At 36.7% G+C, this 24,934-nt stretch overlaps 4 protein-coding genes across 7 annotated transcripts in view; 3 read left to right on the forward strand and 1 right to left on the reverse strand.

Moving 5' to 3' along the window:
* The window catches only part of LOC108974316 (organic cation transporter protein), a 51,689-nt gene extending 44,523 nt beyond the window's left edge, over positions 1–7,166 (forward strand). Inside the window, exons 1-8 of one of the 4 annotated variants that reach the window (XM_018942055.1) lie at positions 2,597–2,678; positions 4,011–4,356; positions 4,416–4,717; positions 4,785–4,934; positions 5,125–5,530; positions 5,623–5,864; positions 5,929–6,202; positions 6,953–7,166. In XM_018942055.1, coding sequence (XP_018797600.1) covers positions 4,211–4,356; positions 4,416–4,717; positions 4,785–4,934; positions 5,125–5,530; positions 5,623–5,864; positions 5,929–6,202; positions 6,953–7,109 — 1,677 coding nt within the window. In that variant the 5' untranslated portion in view covers positions 2,597–2,678; positions 4,011–4,210 and the 3' untranslated portion in view covers positions 7,110–7,166. Of the gene's footprint in view, positions 1–2,596; positions 2,696–2,748; positions 2,930–4,010; positions 4,357–4,415; positions 4,718–4,784; positions 4,935–5,124; positions 5,531–5,622; positions 5,865–5,928; positions 6,203–6,952 lie in introns of those variants that run through there. The other 3 variants (XM_018942056.1, XM_018942058.1, XM_018942054.1) reach the window with 3 other exon arrangements.
* Positions 7,167–13,177: 6,011 nt separating this feature from the next.
* LOC108974326 (larval cuticle protein A3A) lies at positions 13,178–15,906 on the forward strand. The gene is made up of 3 exons (XM_018942073.1): positions 13,178–13,431; positions 14,581–14,746; positions 14,822–15,906. The coding sequence occupies exons 1-3, from the start codon at positions 13,417–13,419 to the stop codon at positions 15,310–15,312; spliced, it is 672 nt and encodes a 223-aa protein (XP_018797618.1). The 5' UTR covers positions 13,178–13,416; the 3' UTR covers positions 15,313–15,906.
* A 1,322-nt stretch (positions 15,907–17,228) lies between these two features.
* LOC108974327 lies at positions 17,229–18,521 on the forward strand. Its single transcript, XM_018942074.1, has 3 exons — positions 17,229–17,349; positions 17,903–18,089; positions 18,166–18,521. The coding sequence occupies exons 1-3, from the start codon at positions 17,301–17,303 to the stop codon at positions 18,434–18,436; spliced, it is 507 nt and encodes a 168-aa protein (XP_018797619.1). The 5' UTR covers positions 17,229–17,300; the 3' UTR covers positions 18,437–18,521.
* A 1,189-nt stretch (positions 18,522–19,710) lies between these two features.
* LOC108974325 (opsin Rh6) lies at positions 19,711–21,321 on the reverse strand. Its single transcript, XM_018942072.1, has 3 exons — positions 20,350–21,321; positions 19,946–20,226; positions 19,711–19,859 (listed from the first exon to the last, which is right to left on the reverse strand). Exons 1-3 carry the CDS (start codon positions 21,073–21,075, stop codon positions 19,739–19,741), a joined length of 1,128 nt encoding a protein of 375 aa, XP_018797617.1. The 5' UTR covers positions 21,076–21,321; the 3' UTR covers positions 19,711–19,738.
* Between the last annotated feature and the right edge of the window lie 3,613 nt (positions 21,322–24,934).

Below are 24,934 nucleotides of genomic sequence, written 5' to 3' on the forward strand. Positions count from 1 at the left end.
CCTAATTTGGGAATTTGTTATTTAGTCGAGCTATAATATTGCCTATCAGTTATATACAGCTTGTCTAATTAAAACTCATCACATTGAATTTGATGCTATGCGTTTCATATTCGCATGAGAAGCTAGATTGCTTTGGGGCTAAATTATAGGCCAGAAAATAAGATCGAGCGAATATCACATTTGCGAGATTATTTTTACATGATTTCAAGCAGGTGACAGTTATAAAAGGCCTCAACAGTTTGCATTCGTAGGCGAATGGAAAATTTTTTATATCAAACAATTTTTGTGACACCAAGCATGGAAACACGCAACTGAGCAAATCCGTACTTTGACTTTGTAAAATACATTTTTGAATTATTTTTTAATGTTGTAATAAACCTGCAAAGTCAAATTAGTTTTGAGTGACCCCAGAAAAAAAAGAAGCTTTCTAACTGATTTATTATTTTTTTTCCTATCAATTCATGATGTTTTATTATTAAACACCAAATGATTAAATCTAAAGTTCATTCATAATATTTATGTCATAGTTCAATGCAATTAAAATAATGCTCATTCCCAATATACATATATCTTAAATAAGTAAATTGATGTGATTTCCATTGTGCAAGCTAACTCATTTCAAATTAGTTGAGTAATAGTAAAATTAAATTCAGTATTAATTATCGATTATGAAGCATTAAGTTGTTGTAAATATCGCAAGCGATAGTGATGACAACGCCTCGATGCACATTCACGTTAACAAGATTGTTAAGAAATAAAATATTATGGATTAWCCCTGATCTTATGAGAACTTTTTTTAAACAATCTCGACGTGATCATTGCCGAAYTCATGATTTTTGATATCATTGTATAATCAGCTCCAAGATAGCTTCCATGGATATTTGAGATACTATATGGGTATATTATAGCCCGATAATTTGTAGTAATTAAAAAATAAACTGGAATTTATTTAAAATATTCTTAAACTTCAAAATAGTCTACCTATTTATAAATAATTGGATTTAATTTTTGATCTTTTACATTATGAAAAGTTAGATGTGTGCAAAACCATTTATAAGAATGGAGCAATGGAGTCAACAGCTACGTTGTCATTCTAGAAGGGTCACACGACGGTAACTAAGCGAAGCATTAGGCTTAAAATACTATGTTCACTTTGCAACAGAAGTGATAAAATACACATACATATGTATATCTATCAAAGCGTATTCTGTGGAAGTCTTCAGCACTTTATAACATGAGTGCAGCTTTGGAACCAGCTAATGTGTTCCATTGAAGAATCGAAAATCGTTCACCTGAGTATTTATTAGTAGTTCGGCTCAAAGTACTCTGAGCTAGAAAGGACCTTTTTCATAATTAAATATTTAATAATAAAAGATTTCTTCTACAGAATAGCCAATGTAATCTTTTAAATTTTTTGCTAATGTGATGTCAAAAACTTATTAACCGAATAACGGTTGTATATGTTTGTATATATGAAACACTCATTTCTGACGTAAAAATCAGTGAAATTATAATGTAAACAATGATAATTTTCAAAGGCATGCGATCGTGCGGCGCAGCGAAGACATTAATAGCACACAATATATAATATGAAGAATATACATATGTATATATTAGATAAAAAGCAACAACAACAACAGGGTGTTAGTTGAAATCAAAATTTCTCACTCATACCTACATATGTATATAATTTGGCGCGCCGAAATCACCGCGTTTCCGAGATTGATACTTTTACAAATTATTTTCACGTACTCGCAAATTTATATACATACGTGTGTGTACTCGTATGTTCACAGATGCAGGCGGCAAATGTGATAGCGTGTCTACTACACTGCTCAGCGACCTTAGGAGGTACAGGTACAGAGGAGTTTGTATGAAAGCCCACCCACTACTTTCATTTCACATTTAAAGTGTAAGGTATAAGGGTGCCGATCATATTAAATAGTGGCGTAGCTTCACTTTCGATGAACACCAAGGTACAACGAATACACAAGAGTAGGGAGAATACATTAGAACGAACGTAAGCGTCGCGTAGCTTTTGTGATTCGCTGACTCCGCGGCTAGTKCCATTTCAATCGCGTCTCAKCAAAAACGGAGGTAAATATCGCAATCAAACTTCGGCAACCAATTGTATTGCCAGTCAAATTCACGTGTGACTTATGAGGTCTCCTTTATCGTCGCTGTTGCGGTATTTGTTGTGATTATATTTTTCTTGTTTTTTATACGCCTGCCATTACACTTGTACACTGATTACAGAAATTCCGTGCCGCAGATGTTTTGTTTACCCGCGCACGGCACTGACCAATGCAGATTGGCCTCCGCAAGCTCCGCTTCCTGAAACGACGGCGTAGTGTCAGTGTTTGCGCGCATGAAAATATGGTTTTCATCTATAATTCTACACTTGTGCTACATTTTCTTCGTCGTTCTGAAAGATTCCCACTTTTTTGTTGATTTTCTTTAGTGGTGGTGGTGGTGGTGGTGATGGTGGTATTGTGTGTGTGTGACGTGCGTATATGGGAAATACGATGCAAACGTCTACAATCTCGTGTTATGTGTAGCTAACTCAATAACAGTTCAGCGTTGCTTTCGTTGAGCTCCGGTGGTTACTCGCGGTCATACGTGCAACGGTTGTAGGCGTAGTGGACTTAAGTGATCCTGATCTTGAAACAAAAATACTGGTCCGTGCATGAATACGGTTGGGAATTATATTAATTTACTAATTAGTATTAATTACTGCACTTAAACACTTCGTTAATTGGGATGGTGAAAACTATGAGAAACAAGTGCATTTGTATGACGAAAACTGTGCTCGTTTTAGCTGCGTAAATTGAATGAGTGAAATTAAGGCGGAATGTGCATAATTTCGTTTCATTTGTTGACCAATTAAAAAAGCAATTTTGGTTCATCCACGTTGTGTCTGGAACAAAAAGTATGACTTCTTTGCGTAATATAAGAAGTTCCTAAAACGAGAGGATAAGTTTCAATATTAACTCACTTTTGGGAAATATGTCGGTGGAGGGATTGAGAGGCTATTTCCCAAACATTACGTTCTGTTTTTAGTACATATGGATCTTTTTTTTAATGTCACGAAATATTTGTTTATAATACTGATATATGTTACTGTGTATGAATAAACCTTTCTTTCTTTAAGCCATCGCTATGTTTGCAAGTATATTTTTGACTAAAAAAATTTAATATGAATAACCAAAAAAAAAAAAAAATATTATTTAAGTTAACTTCGCACTTTCGCAGCTTTTGCTTCTACGAATGAAAATGAAAATTTACACGAATAATGTTGTTTCCGATAATAACTGTAATATGGTAAACAAGTGCATTTAAAATTAAAATGTCTGTTTTCTCTGCAGCGGCATGTAAAACCTACCTCAAAAGTTATAACACTTTGTAATTAAGAAGTTTACAAATGTTCGAATTGGGGATTGGTGGTGCATATTTATGAGGTGAAAATTCGAGAAACCAATTTTACAGCATTTCGGTTTACGAAGTCCAATAACAACCCTTTGGAAAATTCCCGAATAAAGTCTTCATTTTGCGACTTTTAAACTATATTATATTATTATAATATATAAATATATTGCACGATAAAAAATATGTTATCCGTCCGGGTGCCAATAGTTCACTTAGCTTCTTTATTCAGAAACGGCTCAAAGCGTATAGAAAGCTCAAATTGAAAGCCAATCTATTAATCTCGGTGGTTGAATAATTTCTTCTCTCCTTGTTTTCTTTATTTATAAGTATGTTTGTAATATTACGAACGGTAAAGCTGTTTGGTGGCCTTGACGTGGGAATATTCTAAGTCAATAACAATCAAAAATAAACTTTTATTTCATGTAATTATACTATAAAATTTAAGCTTGGCAGCGCAAATAAACAATATGTATTATGTCATTAAGAGTTCTTTGAACTCAATATAAATCCAAAAGAACCAAAAGCTCGCCAATTGCACACTTAGAATTTACAAACATTGACTCATAATTACAACAATTCTACAGTGCACTCGGGTATCTGTTATTCTTGCCGATTGATATGCGCAACAGTTGCTGGATAGTGAATCAAAATCGGAAATTATTTGGTGTAATTACTACTGAAAGACAGACAGAGATAACAAAGCGACAGCTGTGAAGCTGCCAGCACACAAACACCCTGCTGAAGCGGTGTCAGAATTATCTAACGGTACTTGCCCTCAACAAAAATGTTGGAGCTCGATAAAATCTTAGAGAAATGTGGTGACTGTCATCGCTTGCAGGCGATCATGCTGTTGTTATTCTGCATCATCAATTTGCTTTCCGCACTGCACTACTACTCACAGACGATCATAAGTTTCGTGCCGAAATACTGGTGAGTCCATCGTACACTAAACCACAGTTTTGTTGTTGCTCAAATGATTTAATCGACAGGTGCATCGACGGCTACCCGAATCCGACGGATGCGTATGCGGTTGCCAGCGAGCAGMCAGGCTCATCATGTCTGCCACATCGGTTTACAGAGGGAGATGAAGCCGCGTTCCCGAATGTCACCGCAAATGTGTCGCACACGTGTCAGCAATTCGACTATGAGCTGTATATGGGCTATCAAAGCTTTACCAGTGAGCTGAATTGGATTTGTGATCGCGCTTGGCAGGCAACATTGGGGCAATCGATGTTTTTCGTTGGCTCAGTGGTGGGCAGCTTACTATTTGGCTTTCTGGCAGATAGCTTGGGTGACTCAACAGTTTAACGGGCTTAGTGTTGCATTGTACAATATTTTTTTTGTATTCCTCACGGCAGGTCGACTTCCCATTTTGATCGCCGCCAATGTAGTGGCAATGGTTGGTAATTCCTTGACTATTTTGGGTACAACGCTTCCAACTTTTTCGTTATTTCGCTTTCTGTCCGGCATGGCGACCGATAGCAACTTCGTTATGATGTATATTTTAGGTAAGTGATTTAGGAAAATCGGTGAGCGCAAATTTCATATAACTCCTGTGAGCTGACTACATAGTTCATAACTTAGGAAGTTCTATATAATAGAAATTTACTCCGTTGGTTGACCACAACCATGACTACAATTGTTTGTGATTGTACATATATTAAAATATTGATTAAAACTGCTATGCATTTTCCCCAGTTATGGAGTACTTGCGTCCATCTCTACGCACTGTTGGACTGAGCATCTGCATTGGCTGCTTTTACTGTCTCGGGTCAATGGCTGCACCGTGGATTGCAATTTTGCTGCATACGTGGCGCGGTTTCCTTATCGCTACCTCGACACCCTTTGCCATTGTACCGTTATTCTTCTTCATTGTGCCCGAAAGTGTGCAGTGGTTGATCTCTAAGCAAAAATACGACAAAGCCGTTGAGTGCCTGAAGCGTGTGGCGAAGATCAATGGACGTGCAGTGGAGGAATCCGTTTATACCGAATTCATAGATGAATGTAAGCGCATGCAATTACATACAAAATCTGGTGCGAATCTCTTCGGGCTATTTGCAACGCCACGTTTGCGACGCAACACGCTAATCTTGTTTTTTAAGTCGTAAGTGTTACACAATTACCTTTTATGGTGAAGTATTGATTAACTTTAAATGTATTTATGGTTGCGTGCACCAATATATGTGATTATGGCAGCATGGTCATCACTTTGTGTTACGACGCGGTGTCGCGGAATGTTCAAGGTCTCGGCATATCGCCATTTGTCATGTTCACATTGAGCGCCACGGCTATATTACCGGCCTGCATACTGTTGATCGTGCTACAAGATCGCATTGGTCGCAAAGCGATGGCGTCCATGTCGCTGCTGCTAAGTGGTATTTTTATATCGGTCACCGGTGCAATACTCTTCTGTACTGAGCGTAGTGGCGGCGAGAAGGGTGAGCCTCCAAATGAAATAATTAAATCACAACTTACTAATAAATGATTTCTATAATTCTGTAGATGTGGTATTGGTAGTGATATTGTCGGTTATAGGACGATTTGGTGTAACGGTTGCTTACAATTCTGGTGCGCAGTATGCGACTGAGTTGATTCCGACTTGCGTGCGCGGCCAAGGTATAGCGGTGGTGCATGTCATGGGTTATGCATTCACCTTCTTCAGTTCGTACATTCTGTACACACGCTCGTTCTTTCAACCTATGCCGGAGATAATTTTGGGTTTACTTTCGCTGTTGGGTGCTGGATTGTGTTTACTGTTGCCTGAGACGCTCAATAGGTAAGTGAAGTAATTTGTAATAAAAAGATTTTTTTTGGTTAGAAAGTTTTCTATACTAAATCGTCTGTGGTAAACGCCACCGAAGACTAAGTTATATGGCATTTGAAAGTCTACTGCCTCTACTTAAAAGATATTGCAGAGTTATTAAAAATAATAGAAGCACAATCAATTTCAACAAAATATGCAAAAAGCTGTAAAACTTGCTTTTAGCTTTATCCTTTCTCCGATACTTAGTTGTTTCAGTGCGATCTCTTCATTTCGGAGGCCAGTGGTTTTGGTATTATTTTTATAATTTTGCAACATGTTGCTACAGAGTATAATAGTTTTCCTCATCTAACGGTTGTATATTATGTATCACGTAAAACTAATATGAATGGATATAGGGTTATTTACTGTTTTTAAATGAACAGGTTGACGAGACGAGTTAAAATCCGAGTGGCTGGCAGTCGATCCGTCCGTCCGTGTAAGGTGTAACTTGAGTAAAAATTTAGATATCTTGATTAAACTTGGTATGCGCGTTCCTTGATAAAACAAAAGTACGAGTTTGTAGATGGGCCACGCCCACTGTTATTGTACTCTGTAGCAACTGGTTGCAAKACTATYAAARGTCATGATGAAAAYTCAAAGTCAAATGAGGAAAACTCTCAACAATTTTTGTAACAAACTTTATATTAATARTTCTTCAATCTAACCGTTAAAATTTGTAAGATCTAAGGTACATTTATGGAAATAATAATTTTTTCGTTGAAGAACCTTACCCACTTCTATGGAAGATGGAGAAAACTTTGGCAAAAACGAGCGTTGGTATAATTTCAGTTTCTTGGAGAAACGGACACAATCGGTTGATGTCTTGGCCGCGAACGCAGGATCGCAAAATATACGAGACAACACGGCGGCATATTTTTAAGACAAATCAATTGTTCTGTAACTAGTTCCTAAGTGTTAAAGTAATGTTAAGCGTTAGCATGTTTACTAATAAACAGCATTATTATTAAAACCTCTACGATTCTAGTATTTTTGGCGAATATCCTATGTTGCAAGAAGCAAGTACCTTAAATACTTAAATACTTATTTACACACTTATTGGCCTTCTTGTGATATTTTAAACAACCTATACAAATCACCACAACTAAACAAAATCTCTTTTATTACAAGCATATTTTCTTTTTATATTTTCTTAACTATCAATGCATTTCAAAACATAAAATTTTTTAGGAATTGTAATAACAAACAGGAATTAATAATAACAAACATATATATCATTATATGGCAAATACGATCACGTTGCTTACGACATTCCAACGTGTATATACAGGCATCATACATTTGCCTATATTTGTCGCCGTGATTGGCTGGACTGGCCACAAAAGCACGAAATTCACAACGGACACATAGTATTCATTACCCACCTCCTGCAGCTTCTAGTGATCAGCGAACAAGACTTTTGTGGGAAGTGTTGCCGCCTGTAGAATACACATACATATTAGGTCAAAAAAGTCTTGCGGTATTTTTATTGAATTTTCAATTGTTCATAAAATTGTTTTTGATGATTTATGCCCAGCTCTTGACCGATGCTACGGCTGCTACTATGCCGGTCTCTTTCGACCAATTCAGCGATTTTATCGCAATTTTCGACGACATGCCTTCCGGAGCGTGGCGCATCTCCGACCACTCCACACCGGAACGAAAACGTTGAAACCATCGTTGTGCGGTGGAAATGGAAACTGTATCGGGTCCATAAACTGCACAAATTTTATTGGCGGCTTGAGATGCATTTTGCCTTTATCGTAGTAGTACTGCCGTATTTTCCGCTATAACTCACGAACGACTTAAAAGAAACGACAATCAATCAAACACGTGTTAGCGCGTGAAATGAGCTTTACAAAAAGGTATAGCATGACCCGATGCGACRAATAAAACTAAAACTACGCGCTCTCAGCATTAGCATTATAAATTGCGTTATATTTGACTAATAAAAGAACTGATCAAACTGATAAATATTAAAATGATTTGGAAAGTCTTTATGAATAAAATTAGTATTTACAACTTACAATTAAACAACAACAAATGATGTGCATAACTCAGAGAATTCGAACTTTATAGCCTTGACAGACAACAGCGCTAATATGCATTAGCGAACTTAATTTACAAGGCAAGCATTTGACTCATGTTAATGCAAGTTTGTAATGCACAAGAATTTCGTGCATTTAGCTGAATTTACCAAATTTGGATAGGCAACACTGCTCAAAAATAGCCGATTTTTGCTATTTTTTGACAGATGTSGCTTGAAGTCTGCTGCCTCCTTTGCGTTTACAGCATCAAAGGTAAGCAGTTTTATATTGCTAAYTAAATTATGTGCAAGTATATTAACAAAAACTAATTTTAATATTATTAGGTGGCAGACAACAAAGAAAATAAACAACGCACAGTCTGCTCTCCATTTTTATAAAATTCTTAACTTTTTCGCACACTTTTTTCGCATTACAATCAATTATTGCATTCAGTTTCACTCTATTATCTTTTGACGTAGTATTCGTAAATGAATTTTTCCGTTAAATTTATATTGATTTTCTAAAAATACCAAAATTTCTATTAATAATTTATCTTATTAATTTTTATTTCACTATTTTTTTTGTTTTTAATAAATAAACAAATTTCACTATCAGCTGTCTAAATGCACAAGTCTGCCGTCTGTCACCATAAAAKTTCAATGCGCATTAGCGTTGCTTAAGGTGCATTAGTTTTGCTCGTCTGTCAGGGCTATTATTATGTCATACCATAATCCGAATAAAATTTTTCCCGAAATAATAGTTCCGGTGCACGATTTTATTATTACTCTATACAAACCTTTCCTAGTTGTAAGTAAATTATTTGATTCAAAGAAACCAAGCATTTTTAAATTTAAAGTTTTTAACTATGACTTAAACCTTTTAACTTTATTAAGAAACAATTTTTGACAATTTTGAGTCATTTAGTATTGAGTATTTTATTAAGTTGCTTTATTTAAAAGTGTTCTAAGCGCCTCATATTTCAGTGTTGAAACRTCCACTCAAATTTATAGTGAAAGAATCCATTATTATAAATATTTATATTTGCGTTTTGTACCCATACACTTGTATATTAACTTATTTTTATTAAAATGAAACTCGGATACWGCGGTTTAATATTATTTTAGAAAAGTTTATTTTGGAAAAACACTTCGCTGATAATATAAGAGCGTCACATACGTACGGCATGTTCTCTCGTCAAGTCGTGGCCGTACTGTGCTTTTGCAAATTTTAAATACATATGTATATGGTAGATATTAATATCTCTAAGCGTTTTACGACTCACGAAACTACTAGCGTCTTCAATAAATGAAATAAAAGGCATTTATGCGTCAGAAATTTATAAACTATGGCATGAACGTCTCCGACAACTTAAAGCAAAACATTTTATATAAATTTCCCAAAGAAATCACTGCTAATAAATTAAACTGCCGAAAAGTGAAGCTGCACAGAGATCGAGACAATGCAAAAAAAAAAAAAWWTTTAAATAAATAATTTGCATGGTAAATGATGCGATGAGTCGGCAAGCCGTTAGGTAATACCTTCAAAATAAATGAAGGCACTAATGTGCCGTAGAACTGACTSTTAACAGAGACTCACGTGTATTTCAGATTACGAACACCGCACACACGAACATACATACCGGTACACATAGACGACGGTGGTACAGGTATGCTGCACACTTGGGTATTCGCTGAGTGTGAGCTTAGCCAAGTTGGCCTTTAAATGAAGCGCCCACTACAAGCCATGCGAGCTGCGGCAGTGATTGCCTGCGAATTCAACGTTGGCATCCGACAATGCCAGTGCCGGCTACAACAGGTTTTTGATTAGCTTTTTGGTCTTTTGCTTCGCCTACGATGCTTGCGCCTTTCTCAGCCGGCACTTGTGCTTGTCAGCTTTTGAGGAGTGTTACTGATCCGCCGTGGAGCTCGAGAAGGTGCAAGCGCCAACGCAATGCAYTGCGTAGCGCAGTTCAGCTCGATTCGGCTCTGTAGCCAGTCGTATCGCGAGTTCTGATTTCAAATTCATTTTGACCTTTTKGCACTGCACTGTCATTTTAGCCAATTGCTTTTAAATAAATGAAGCGCAGTGCCTGGATTATTGCCGTTATTGTGATAATAGACAAACATAAACACTCACACTAGTATCTTCTTCAAACGATACTCGCTGCCATCTGCATTAACCGTTACTTGTAGCGCCTCCGTGATGAATGTTATTGGTACAATATGCCAGCAGCGAAACGTCGCCACAACCAAAGCCATTAACCATAACAAAAAATGTTGCCCCATGTTTCCTCACTCTCTAGATGCCGCAGCTATGAGCCGCTGTTTTCAAGTACTTTAATGCCTCTGCACAGCATGCATGCGCAAGTGTAATAAGTATTTATTGTTGTAGCGTCTTTTTGTAATTTTACATTGTTGTGATCTTGTTGTGGAGCCAATTTATTTATATGTATGTGGCTAAGTATAACTTTATTTTATTGCTGTATTATCGTTGTATTTACATTGCTTTTGCTGTTTTAGCATGTTCTTGAAATGAATTTTCTTTCTTATTTGTTGCTCACTGAATTGGTTATGTTGTTGTAGTCGCTTCAATTCAGTTTTTTCATTCATTTGAGCATTGAATTACGCTTGGACTGAAACGCTACCACTTGTGACATCGCTTTTCGGCTATAAAAAGCAATAAGTTTTGTTTGGAATTTATGTAGCACATAATGCCGATGAAGTGACGTTGCTGCAACTGGAACCTTTGCAGAGAATAGTCATTCTGCCGAGTTAGCATGTGTCTTTCGCCACAAAACTATGCCCGCATACATGCACACATGAAGAATGGGTTTCGACAGGTTTAGATTTGATTATGAAAGGAAAATAAAATCTATATGATCATATCACTCCAAGGGTTTTTGGAATATAGACGTATATATACATAAATTTCTGTTACTGAAAAGCTGATTTTATAATTAAGCTAAGCTTTTCTTTCGAAGCGTTGCGTTTGATGGTTATACTCCATGGAGTGTACTATAAGCCATAATTGTCCCTGAAACACATCAAAACACTTAAATCAATGAAAAACCTTTCAAGTCTTAAATTTTGCAATGTTTGCCCAAGAACTTGACTGTTGCGATTGCACACGGTTGAATAAGTTGGTCTCATAGATGAGAAAAAGCATGACATAAATCTTGAACTCGGAAGATTGGCATCCTCCTTATTTAGGTGCAGTTTCATATCTTAGTAACTAGTAACTCGAACAAATTAGACCAGAACTTTGTATATAACATTCCTTTTTGTTGGAAACTGGTATCAACATTTTAAATAATAYCGGATGCTACCTTTTACACTGGATGTATAAAATATCAATAATAGAATATGTCATCTAAAAATGTATGAAATCACATTATGTTTCTTCGAGCGCCTAGATAYCGAATATGAAAACCGGAGTGCCTAATAACTTCGATGTACGAAAATGAGCGATATCGATTTGTGAAGTTTCGTTATTGTAACGAATATACCGTCGATTGATTTGATTGAGTTATCTTAACAAACCTATTGTTAAGTTTTGCTTCGAAGWGGAAGTTTGTTATATCTTTGATTCTGGCAAACATGCCGCATTAACTTACTTGCTTTCAATATTTATTAAGCTGAAGAATTTTGGATAACCCACATTATTGAATGTTGCCAACTGGCAATATGGAAAAATAACAATTCCAAAGTTAAATTCGTACAAAAACGAACACACAATACAACAGGAGAATTGCTAGGCAAACGGTGGCAGACGGAAAATGACATCCCGTAATCGGACATAGTGGCAAAAGCTGGGAACCCTTTAACTWAGTTCACGGAAGAGTAACCTCTGCAAAAAACYAAAAATACAAAAGCCATCGACGTACAAAAATGATGAAAAGCCACAAACACCTTCCGAGCGTAATAAAAACATGAAAGAAACGAAATATGGGCTCAACATGCCCTGAGATGGCCGAATTACTTGTGCGCTGACGCTTTAAGTGCTAAGGTGTGGGTGGGTTGCGCAGGCGCTAGCAAATTTACCGTTTCTGGCGATTCGCTTTGCCGCGCCAGATGCGGTCACTAACCAACTGACATCGCGCTCCAGAGCAGGTCGTGGTGTGAGGCTTACACGGCTTTGCTGATTCGTTTTACGTCACCAGTGTTGTTGCCATTGCTGATGTTGTTGTTGTGTTTGAGGCTTGATGCACGCGCAAAATTTGCCTAAATCGATTGTGGGATTTTCCAGCTCCCCAAGTGTGTATTTCAATTCATTTGCTTTTTATTTTGGCGTCKTCAATGTTTGGGTCCCTTAGCCGCACCTCGCAAACGAGCAAAAAGTTATGTATATATTCTCCATATATAATATATTTAGATTCAACTTGCTGTGGCTTTGACTGCGCTCTTCCAATTATTTTCCACTTTTCCAAAAGCTGCCGCATTAAATTAGCGCATTGTTAGTATTGGACAATTTAACGTTGCTGCTGGCTAACCCAACTTTATTGCTGTATTCAATACATTTGTGTGCATTACATACTTACAATTATACACATTATTTTTGTGTGCGAAAATAGTCCCCTCTGATCTGCCGGTTGAATCTTTGCTTGCTGGCAGCAATCGTGGCGAGCCGCTTGAACCGTCCCAGGTTGAAGAAGTTGCATGCTGCACAACACACTACTAAACACGTTGTTATTGTTGTTGCCATTGTCAATGCTATTGTTGCTATAACTGCTTTTTTGCAAACAATCGTGTTGTCGTTTTTGTTGGTTATGGTTATACTGTTCCGCGCACTGATGTCTGTCGCTCCTCGGCCACCGCCACCGCCACCCCCACTCTACCCGCACACAGAAATCTTTAATGTGAGCAGCGGTACTTGCAATATAAAAGTCAAGAACTATTTGCTTGGCTTCACAGTTATTGAATTTCAAGCGCCGCATCCGTTTGCCGCTTCGGTTGTTCGGGTTCACCACTAACTGTCGTTCGATTCGGTTGGCCATATGTAATTGATCAAGCATATTTTGGAAATAATCGATACAACTGTTGTGTACGAAAATTTTCACGTCCTGGACGATAAAGTATCTAATTTTTTTGAYGCGTCTTGAGCGCGTTTTACCAACAACTGTGGAAAGGACTCGCACATAAGGACTCTAGAAAAAGTGGTAGCAGGATGTTGATGTTAAAGGTGTGAATAATTTAAAAAAATCTTTATTCAATAGTGAAATTACTATTCTAAAAAGAAGCCAGAGAATAAATGTGATCATGTGTATTGTGCTGACTTTTTGCGTGCTCTCTTAATAAGTGCATAAGATTACCTTTATATGTTCCTGAACWGTCATTAATCAAAACTCAAAGACTCCTTAAAATCATAGCATAATCCTTAATCCTTTATGTTGGAATGTRCTTCTACTTGGCTTTTCTGCTTGTCAGTGATTTCAAAGTGTGAAACCTTAGACAAATAGCGATATAATATATAAAATCGGTTTTCAGAACTGCAGCATCTTTTCATAATCTCGGGAAGAGTTTGATTAAGCAAAACAACAGATGGCGCTTTTGCTACTTATTGCTTATACTACGTCTTCGATTTGAATTGAAACAAAAGCAAATTTCAGTCTGGTTAATTACTCAAATCTATATTAAAATATTAATAGAGATGCGATGCCTTACTCCCTAAATCAAGTATACTCGCTTTCTTCCTATATAATTAATGACACTTTATCACTCCAATTTACTGTTTAAACGAAATATCAGCAAAAAGGGTATTTTTGTCTTTTGCATTTAAAAACAGTGTACCAACACAGGAACAGTTGTGGTGAGACCGAGTCCGTTAATAAGCAAGCATGGCTCTTGTCGAATAAAGTATCGAATATTCCAGGTGCGGCACCTGAGTCCTGTTTGCCCCTAGGACCGACATGAAAATTCTTCATCATAATCTCTTGAAGCTTTCTGATAACTTGAGTCTCATTCTCAGCAGTTATCAATCCAAATTAGGCACTTAGCCATCACCTCTGAGGACATAGTATGCATAGACTTTATGAAACAAAACCGATCCTCATATGCAGAAGTCTGCTTGTTAAAACAAACTGCCGAGGAGAAAAGAAGCTTCGTCAGAAAWTACCAATTTTCAGTCCTTCTAATTTCTATATTATTTATATCATAATTTCTATGTCCAACACAGGATGGGTTTTGTTATTTATCTTAACATTTTTTCAGCGAGAGGATAATACTGTTATTGTCAATAATACATAATTGAACAAAAAACATACCCAACAATTATCGACTCAATTTAGTCCCTTTTTAATTGTAAGAATTTAAGTCATAATATTATTTTTAGATACTCTTTATGACAACTGTATTTGCATTATCCGAATGCGGAGTTATTGGTCCATATGCAGGTCATTATGGACCCCATGGTCTTGATGGTCCGGGACCGTTGCACTATGCCGCCTATGCTGGTCCACATGGAGGAGCTGCAGTTCCASTGCCATATGTAGCCCCGGGTAAGTAAATTGTTTTCTTTATATCTGACTGTATTTTATTATTCCCATTTTCCATGATTATTTACTTCTGCTTAGCACCGAAACCGGCTGCTCCCGAACCATACGACCCAGCACCGAAATACTCTTTCGGCTATGACATTCAAGATGGTTACACTGGCGATTTGAAGAGCCAACATGAAACTCGTCATGGCGACGTTGTCAAGGGCAGCTATTCTGTAGTTGATCCGGATGGCACGAAACGTACAGTTGATTAYACCGCTGATCCGCATAACGGTTTCAATGCTGTAGTTCGCAAAGAACCTATTGCATATAAGACCGCACCCATTCCACCGGCAYCAATTGGCCCGGCAGTACCTGTCAAGGCACCGGCACTTTCATATCCCTTAGCACTGGCTCCGCTAGCGCATGGTCCCGCACCCCTCCCAGTACCCGTACCCGCTCCACTGCCTGCCGCAYCTGCTGGACCCCACTACGCTGCATCATATCCAGCTTTGGCGCACAGTAGTGCTTACGCGAGTTATCCACTCGCCGCTGATCCACATCACGGACACTATTATCCACACTAAGGTTGACGAGCTCAAGGCGACTACTTCGGATTATAGCTCTATTACTATGACTTGCTCATTAAATATTACATATGTATATCGATATATTTTCTTGCTTGCATCTATCAGCTACCTCTTATATCTTTTTATAATATATTTGCATAATCACTTACTTAATTACTCACATATCCCTTCATACATACATATATGACGTATGAAGTTATAAATATTTGTATTTTTGCGCATCGGTTTTATTGCTTTTGATTGCTAATCGCTATATTAACTTAGTTTTTATTCTGGCACACTTAAAATATTTTAAATAATCATATACATATATACCATATATAATAGAGATATAAACATGAATAACGGTTCATTCAGTAAAGTAATTACATACATATAAAAATATACATACTATTACCCTGAGTATAGAAGGAAAGGCGTACTTACATTTACTTTATGCATTACTCTCTTAATATTGCTCTCTTATGTATTTTCAATTACAATGTTAGCAGTATGATTACATTAGAATTAAATTCAAAACGTGTGTGTTGTTGTTTTCTAAGCATTAGATTCTATTTTATTTACAAACTTGTTTTTCAAACATATTTACATACATACATACAAATAAATATTACAGGTACAACATATACTTATATGTATAGGAAGGATAAAAACTGCGTTTTATTGCAGAAAGGACTTGAGAGCGACTAATTTTACTTATCAACAAGTGGGCTGATGAGTTCGTATCATTCTTTTTGAATAAAACCTTTTATTTTAGTGAAATATATTTTTTTTATTATTCAGCGTGGTGGCTTCGTGGCCAATACACCGACTATAGCGATCTTCAACAAATGTTTCTATATGATTTATATAATAAAGATATAAGATATAASAGAAATATATACATTTTTGAAATGTTGAATTGAGTCTAATCTCATTTCAAGCAAAGAGTAAGACCTATGATCTTCTCCATTCCCGTGACAGTCGGTTCTGCACAACCGAAACGGACCCGATCGTTGTCCGGCCAATTACCGGCAGGATCCCTCCAAGTAATTATTATTATTTTTTCTGGCACAACAACAACAAATTATAATCTTTTATAATAGCAAATACTTTTACAGATTATTATTATTTTTTCTGACACAACAACAACAAATTATAATCTTTTATAATAGCAAATACTTTTACAGATTATTATTATTTTTTCTGACACAACAACAACAAATTATAATCTTTTATAATAGCAAATACTTTTACAGAATATTAAGTTTTTGTCCTTATGGTAGTTTTAAAGACTTTATTCAAATTAGTACATAATTTTAAACTAAATCTGATCATTTAACGAAAGTGCTCACCGTTTTCTGTTTTGCACTAAGGTTCTCTGTTTTCACCCGCTCTAATAAGGCTCTTTAAATTCAACTTATTATGCAGCTAACAGACTTTCCACTTCTGAGACGGATATCCAGGGCAAAAGGACACTTTTATAGAGATACGCACCCACACAGCCGCTCGGCCGTTGGTTGCATAAATGGCATGCATGTCTTATGTCACATTGCCGGGTATTATTCTAGGTACAATATTGTACAGCGATTATGTATTCCATGCAGGTCAATTTTGTAGTTTGAAATTTGCAACGAGTTAACAGTGTCTTTGGTTTAATGAAATACACAAATTGAACGCATCGCTGGGCTTTTGAATTGGAAACTGTCAAGTTTTCCTTCTCTCCCTTTATTGAGGATTTTGTACTATTTTCTTTTTATTTTCCTTAACACATATTTGCATAAGTAGTTATTGCTCGTCATCTGTTGGCCAGTTGCTGACCAGTTTCAGGATATATAAGTAGGCGAGTTTTGATCAKAGTCCTTTTAGTCGTCGCCATTGTGTGATAACGGTAGTAATATTCCGTAAGAAAGTGCTGTGATTTAAGTATTGAATACTTTTGTTCCAAATCTTGTTCGGAAGTTGTCACATTTAACCAGTGTTTCTATGAATGCACTTGACAATAGATGAGAGTGGAAATGAATTATAAATTACACTCTTCTATAATATTCTTGTGTAAGTAAAGCTGTGAGTTTTATAAAATTTATGAAAATAGTATGTAACATTTCCATGCCGAGTTGCCTCACGAATTTGCTAATTAAAAAATGTTGTAAGAAAAACACAAATTTTCAGCTCAACTACAAAGGGATTGATGTTCCGGAGTTGATGAGAGAGAGTTCAGATTAATAATAAATCCTTAAATTGCAATATGAAATACGGAAAAAATACTGTCAATCTGAAAATGAAGACAAACGACTTGGATTATGGCAAAAGTAATTGGTATTTCTGCTCTCTTTTTCTCATCTGATTGAGCTTTGTAAGAAATTGCTTTTTTAGTTGATATCCATTAAAATCAAAACAAACATTTTCGCGCGACGTGCTCTTTTACTTTCCAGTCAAACCTTGTATAGTATATTAAACCGGAGTAATTGAGTGTGAGCTGAGGTATTTACGACGATCCCTTGCCGCTGGTCACATACATATGTGCATATACTATATCTCATATAATTATAAGAATGCTAATTAAAATTATATTAAATTAAAATTTTTGAATTGCATATCCTGTCAGGCATTCTCATTTTCAATTTGCACAAACCAATGACGACATACGCCATGTATTCTAAGTACCTTAATATGCCGATGGAGGATCCGTTCTATGATCTGGAACCAAATGCGCTTTTCGAAAGCAAGCGTTCGATGACCTGTGATTCGTGTGGCAACGAGTGTACGAATGCTTGTGGCACGAAGAATTTTCGGTAAGTAACAGGAGTATTCATTTATTCGCATGTAATTAAGAAAATTAGGAGTTAAAAAATAATACACATCTTTTAGCACCTGTTGTTTCAATTATTTGCGTAAGCGAAATGACCCCAACGCAATGAAATCGTTCAGTAATAAGCGTCTCATCGACTTTATACTTCTACAAGGTCGCGCCGCAATGTACTCCTTGGATGAACATAATAACAGCGGTGGTGTAGCCAACGATGGAAGAGTTAAGCATGCTGATGGCGCAGGTTTGGACTCAGACGAGAAGTCTTATGATGCCACTGGCAGCAGAAGACGAATGGGCGGAGGCACAACTTTTTCACACAGAGTTGTGTAAAGTGGTTTCCAGTATGGACGATGTCAAATTTTGAGACTCTGAAACTCTCTTTTCTGGCTGGATTGAAAGGACCAGCTTAAAAATATCTGCTGCTTGAAATGTTGTTTTATAAGAAATAAATTGCAATTGCTTTCTAAAAAGCTTGATTATAAGTGATGTTTTATGTGCTGACTTATTTCGTTTCAGTTGTATTTCGCAAACCTTGAAAAAAATTATTTGTTTACCTATTAAGGAACAGCTACAAAAACSCAAAGTTACTAAATAATTAAAAAGACAAAGAATGCCTTCAATACCATCGGCTAGTCTAGAGAAAACCTTTGTCACTACCGATATCCGATCCCTCCTCAATCCAATGGCCATTTGCCTTGTACAGAACCATTGAAAAGCAGAAACCGGAGCATTAGCAGTCAAGTTTTCCAAACTTTTTACCTAGCAAGAATGTATGCGATAAGTTGGTAGCTTTGTATTACATACTCTTCAGAACCATTTATCATCAGCACCAATCTGATGTTTCCTTGCTCTCTATTATCGACGTTACTTTGTAGCAAGGAAATAGGTAGATTTGGCTGTGATTATTATGTAGTCATATTTTGTGCCTATTCAAAATCTATTTTAATTTTTCCCCAATTTCACATACTTTTATATGTTAGTTATATTGGCGTTTTCGTATTTAAATATTGCCGGACATTTAAATCTCCGCACAGTTTATTGACTATTTTGACCATTAAGACAAAAGCTTTTTYTTCTGATTTTGTATCAATTGTATTGTTTTATTTATTTTCGTCTTTTTTTTATGGTTTTTAAGTTGCAGTTCCTTTAAATATTTTGATAAATATAATAAGCTAGACTGATAATCCGAAAACTAGAGAAAAATCAGAGATTCCTAAAATTATTGTTAGAATAAAGAAAACATTAAAGTGAGAGAGAGGAATTACTTGAGTACTTTTTAGCAGATAAAGAGAAGTGGCCATGGACATGAACTATACAATGTCTAAACTTACACCATAAAAAACTGCACATTTCTTTTATTTGATACTTCACTTCTTCACAACTCTCTTCTGCTAAACCGTTGCTTGTCGTTTTTCGATTTTTTTTTTGTTTTTTTTTTTTCGTTTTTCTTTTGTCTCGTTGCAGATTGACGTGTCTTAATCCCCCCTTTAGTATCGTTGTTTCCAGTTGTTTAATTAAATATTAACCCACCATAGGAGCACGTATAGCCAAGCATCAGAATCGCGTTCCGGTTGCTGCATGTTGTCGTTTTTATGATTATTGTACTTTCGGTTCCATATCTGGGCCACATACTTATGCCGCCGATTCGCTGATTTCCGCCGTCGCTTGCGTGCGTACTTCGGAGGCCATGTCGTCTTTGCCGCAGGCGAGACAAGGGATTTTCTCGCGYAATACTTGTCGATATTTAGGGTGACTAAAGGATGGGGATATTTACATAAGTATTTGTTAAAGGAGAAATGGTTATATATCATTTTATTTTGGAACAAAAGCGCAATTTACCTGAGACCGTAGACTATTGGATTGCAGACTGAATTTGCTTTCGCAAATACCGAACCACAAATTGTGCTCAGTGGTGAAAGATTCATCGAACCGAAAATACCCGCATAGTTGATTATCGTATATGGGGTCCAGGCGAGGAACCACAGCGATATTGTCACCAATGCTACTTTAGCCAATTTAATTTCAATCGATTTGCCTTTATCTGCTTCGCTATTACGCAATGAGGCGACATTCATCTTCTTAGCCTGATCACGCATAGCTTTTTCGTGAGCCCAGACGGCCTTTTGGAAGAATTAAAAGAAAGAAAAGTTTTGTAAGAAACAAATTGAATATAATATAAGAGATTGTTACCTTGGTTTTGATTATGATTAATGTAAACAAGTTGAGAAGAAAAGTCTACTTACTTTCATGATGTGGTAATATGAAAAGATAATGGTCGTCAATGGCGTAGCATATACCCATAATGAGTACACAATGATGTACGAACGATTAAACCAGTCCTTAGCAAAGTAGTCTGTACCGCATGCGGTCATATTACCCTCAGGTACATAACGATTCCAGCCGACCATCGGAAGTATGGCCCAAGTGCCACAAATACACCATACAAATATTAAGCGTACAACAGCCACGGTCGTGGTGAGTGGTTTGCGAGACAGGCCCTTCACGATCACGCAGTAGCGATCATATGCAATCAACGTCATTGACCAAATGGACACACAACCAAAAAGCGAACCGGCCAGACCGTATAATTCGCAAAGGAATGGTCCCATAATCCAAGTACCGTAGAAACCATTCAACACCACTGGTGGAAACATAGTGAACATCATCATAAAATCAGAAAAGGCCAAATTAACCACAAAAATATTTGATGGTGTACGTAGCGAACGTGTCGAGGTGAATATATACATGACAATAAAATTGCCGGACAGCGACATTACACCTAGAACGGTGATGACAAAGCCAATGATCTGAAACCAAATCTGCTCCATCGGTTGCCATTTATACCAGTAGGGATCGACCATATGGTAAATGTCTGCAGGAACACTATCGGCCAGACTGATGTTGCGCCCATCKCGTAGATACTGAAAGCCAGCCGGTTGTGGCAGGCTCAGAGCCTTCGTGAAATCCATTGTTTTTCTAGGCAGTCAGATATCGTTAGAGTTTGTGTGTTTTGGCTCAGCTTGGACACTCGCTCGGTAGATTAAACACACACAAAAGCGGCTGAAAGACTGTATTGGCTGATTGGTTGAACGACGTTCAGCGAAGTTAGTTTTGAAGAAATAACTTTATAGAATCTATTTTGGTGCTCCCATAGCTCCGTAGCAACGACTAGGTTGACCGTTGGCACTGAGCAAACGCCTTCGCACTTATGCTTGTCGCACTGCTATGTGTACGCTTCTCGACGGTCTAAGGCTTTTATAACTGTGACTGACATGACAATTGAGCGCCTAAAGTCGTTGCGATGATCCAATTAGTGTACGTTCAAATTTCGGTGGTCGATTGCCAATGCGCAGTTCAAAAGTYGGATTAATGCGCACACACACACAAATATGCGCATGCAAGGAAGTGGTTTCTTATACGCCGTGGCACTAAGTTCTAGTCGTCTTGCAGTTGAGAAGGTCAAGTTCGTTGAAACTATGGTGGTATGAATTGTTGTTACTAGGTTACTGGCAAATTTAGTGTTCTTACACTTAAGAAAAGCAACTTACGGCGATTGCAAGAAATTTGTGAAATTGGATTAACTCAATTGCTTTTCACATGAATCAAATGTGGAAAGTGAATTGTTAAAAATAAATAAAACTGTTGGATTAATCGTTATTCCACAGAAAATAAATAAATTATCTCATGTCTGTGTGTGTATTTGTGATAGTTTATACGGGAGTGTCACATAATTTATTTTGGTTTGATTTATTTCAAAGTTCATTTCATTCCTGATATTTTTAAGGCGTCTTGCCTTATGGGTAAAAGGTTTCGTAAGATAAGGTCGTTAACCTCGTCGTGAATTCAATCTCCACCGTAAACATAATTTTTTTTCCAAATGTTTTTCAGAAAACGCTCTGAGCCCTCTGTTATGGCACAACTGAAATTGTAAACACCCTTGCTTGTTATCAGTTATCTCACCCAGCTCAAATTTGTATTTTACGACTCCATTTTATAACAGTCGGATGCTGTTTGAAAAATAGCAGAGAGTACTTGTACTTGACGTAATAGGTAACTGTCTATATTAAATATAGTGGAAGGAGCTTCAAATTTCAATGCATCTTATCGAGGAATTACTCACCTATATAGTCTTAACTGCAGATATTATCCAGCTGCTATCTTGTTAAAAATTACAGTTACATATACTTTTCTCTTATTACTTTTTTTACTCAAAGTATTCATAGTCTCGGGTCGTAAGGTCAGTGTTCGTTTCGGTTGCTTGTAAGACCTTTATTGGGTTCTCCTAGCATTTGAGGATAGAACATCTAATTCTCTATAGAAATCCGTCCAAAATGAATGTAGTAACTTAAAACCAATTTAACTTTTGAAAATCTACAAATTTCAAACTTTTTTACTGTTAATTATTTAGTGTCGAATTTCGTTCTGATTTTAGAGTTACTTTTGGTGATAAGATTATTGCGTTATWATGTTAAGATTTATTTTTTATATTTTCTTACATATATTTTTATGGAAATTAATATTCTTGTGAAAAGATAGAGACATCTGGTCACCTTACCATAAAAATCCGCACTAAAAGCTTCAAAAAGCTTTCCYATTTAACATACCGTACAAGCTAACTGGTCTTCAAATAAATATTCGAATGAGGGAGTGTGCGAATATAACGGAAATATTGCGTCAAGTGTTCCCAGACACATACTGTTCCCAAAGACTGCTTGCCAACGCTTTTTTCTTTGTGGATGCAAATTATTCAGCATTTAACGGTATGTTGAAACATAATAAATACAATTCTTTACGATATTCAACTGAAATTTCTTCGGTTTCTCTTCGCATTTACTTATGTGTTATAAGTATGGTATACACATAACTACACACACTGTACATAACTAGATGCTAATGCAAATATTTACCTACACCAATATGAAGAGTTAGCAACGGCAGGCAACGTTTATGCCTCAGAATAAATATAAATAAAGATAAAATATATTGTATGCAGATAGAATGTTTGCAAATTAAGTAAATTAGCGCTGATAAGATATGAAAACACGTTATGGAGCACTTATCGCTTGTACCTGCAAGAATATTAAAACGAATGACATTGGCGGGGTGGGCAGGGGTACGAGTGCAAACACTACAGGTTACTCAGTTTTTGGACGGTGATAAGCTTCACCTTCTCTTGCAGCAAAACACGATACTTTTATTGGCGAAAATAATATTTACTATAAGTATTTGTCCAGCTGATTCATTKAAGACGAAGAATATATCGTTGACTAACCGTAAAAACTAATGCACGAAAWACGTCAGAGCCTTCACACATTAAAGTGTTTTACATTAGTAACTTCATTAAAATGCCTGAAACTTGAAGTAAATGAAGTACATATATGTATATACCGATATACTAGCACTGCCGATATTTGGAGCAAAAAATAGTAAGACTTTTTTTCATAATTTCAAAATTCCTAATTTATTCTTCAAAATCTTTGTCGTCCTCTCAAATTAATCGCCCTTGGCCCCGATACTCTTGCACACATTATAGTTTACAACAATTAGCGACTTCATTCTTCTTCTTCTTAATTGGCGTAGACACCGCTTACGCGATTATAGCCGAGTTAACAACATCGCGCCACTCGTTTCTTCTTTTCGCTACGTGGCGCCAATTGGATATTCCAAGCGTAGCCAARTCCTTCTCCACTTGGTCCTTCCAACGGATTGGAGGTCTTCCTCTTCCTCTGCTTCCCCCGGCGGGTACTGCGTCGAATACTTTCAGAGCTGGAGTGTTTTTGTCCATTCGGACAACATGACCTAGCCAGCGTAGCCGCTGTCTTTTAATTCGCTGAACTATGTCAATGTCGTCGTATATCTCGTACAGCTCATCGTTCCATCGAATGCGATATTCGCCGTGGTCAACGCGCAAAGGACCATAAATCTTTCGCAGAACTTTTCTCTCGAAAACTCGCAACGCCGACTCATCTGTTGTTGTCATCGTCCAAGCCTCTGCACCATATAGGAGGACGGGAATTATGAGTGACTTATAGAGTTTGGTTTTTGTTTGTCGAGAGAGGACTTTGCTTCTCAATTGCCTACTCAGTCCGAAGTAACACCTGTTGGCAAGAGTTATCCTGCGTTGGATTTCCAGGCTGACATTATTGGTGGTGTTTACGCTGGTTCCAAGATAGACGAAATTATCTACGACTTCAAAGTTATGACTGTCAATATATCATTCATTTATATCCTTCATTAATATCCTTTAAATTTGAAGCATGTATATACATATACATATGTATATATGCATATACTTATGTATAATAAACACGTATATTTTTTGCTGTCGATATCTCCAGCTGTTGGTGGTTTTTTGGGCCATATCTATATAAGTCAATGCTAATATTTATTATCCAAAACCTCTTCTGATTCTCTTTGATATATGTTATGTGCACTTATAACCTCAGCCAAACGTTTTACTTACACAACCTGCAATGTTATTGTGATCAAGATAATTAAAATACATATACACACATACATATTTAAAGATGTGCAAGCCACTACCAGATAACACCTCGTCCTTCAGCAGTTACATAAAAGCCACGCCCTTTTTAATAATTTATTGTTTTTTATAAAGAAAAAAATGTATGTCCTTCTCTTCCTGTTAAAGATTACTTGTTAATTACCTCTCGTATATATAGTAATCACGTGTAAATGAAAGGTTCTGCCCACCATGAATGCCGCAATTATACAGAAATATCTACAATGAAAAGGAGAAAATAAGAGCATAAATGGACACCAGCAATACACAGCAATGAACACTGTAGCTTATGTTGCAACATAAGAGTT

The sequence above is a fragment of the Bactrocera latifrons genome, unplaced genomic scaffold (genome assembly GCF_001853355.1).
Source record: "Bactrocera latifrons isolate USDA-ARS-PBARC rearing strain unplaced genomic scaffold, ASM185335v1 scaffold_55, whole genome shotgun sequence".
Taxonomy (NCBI): Eukaryota; Metazoa; Arthropoda; class Insecta; order Diptera; family Tephritidae; genus Bactrocera; species Bactrocera latifrons.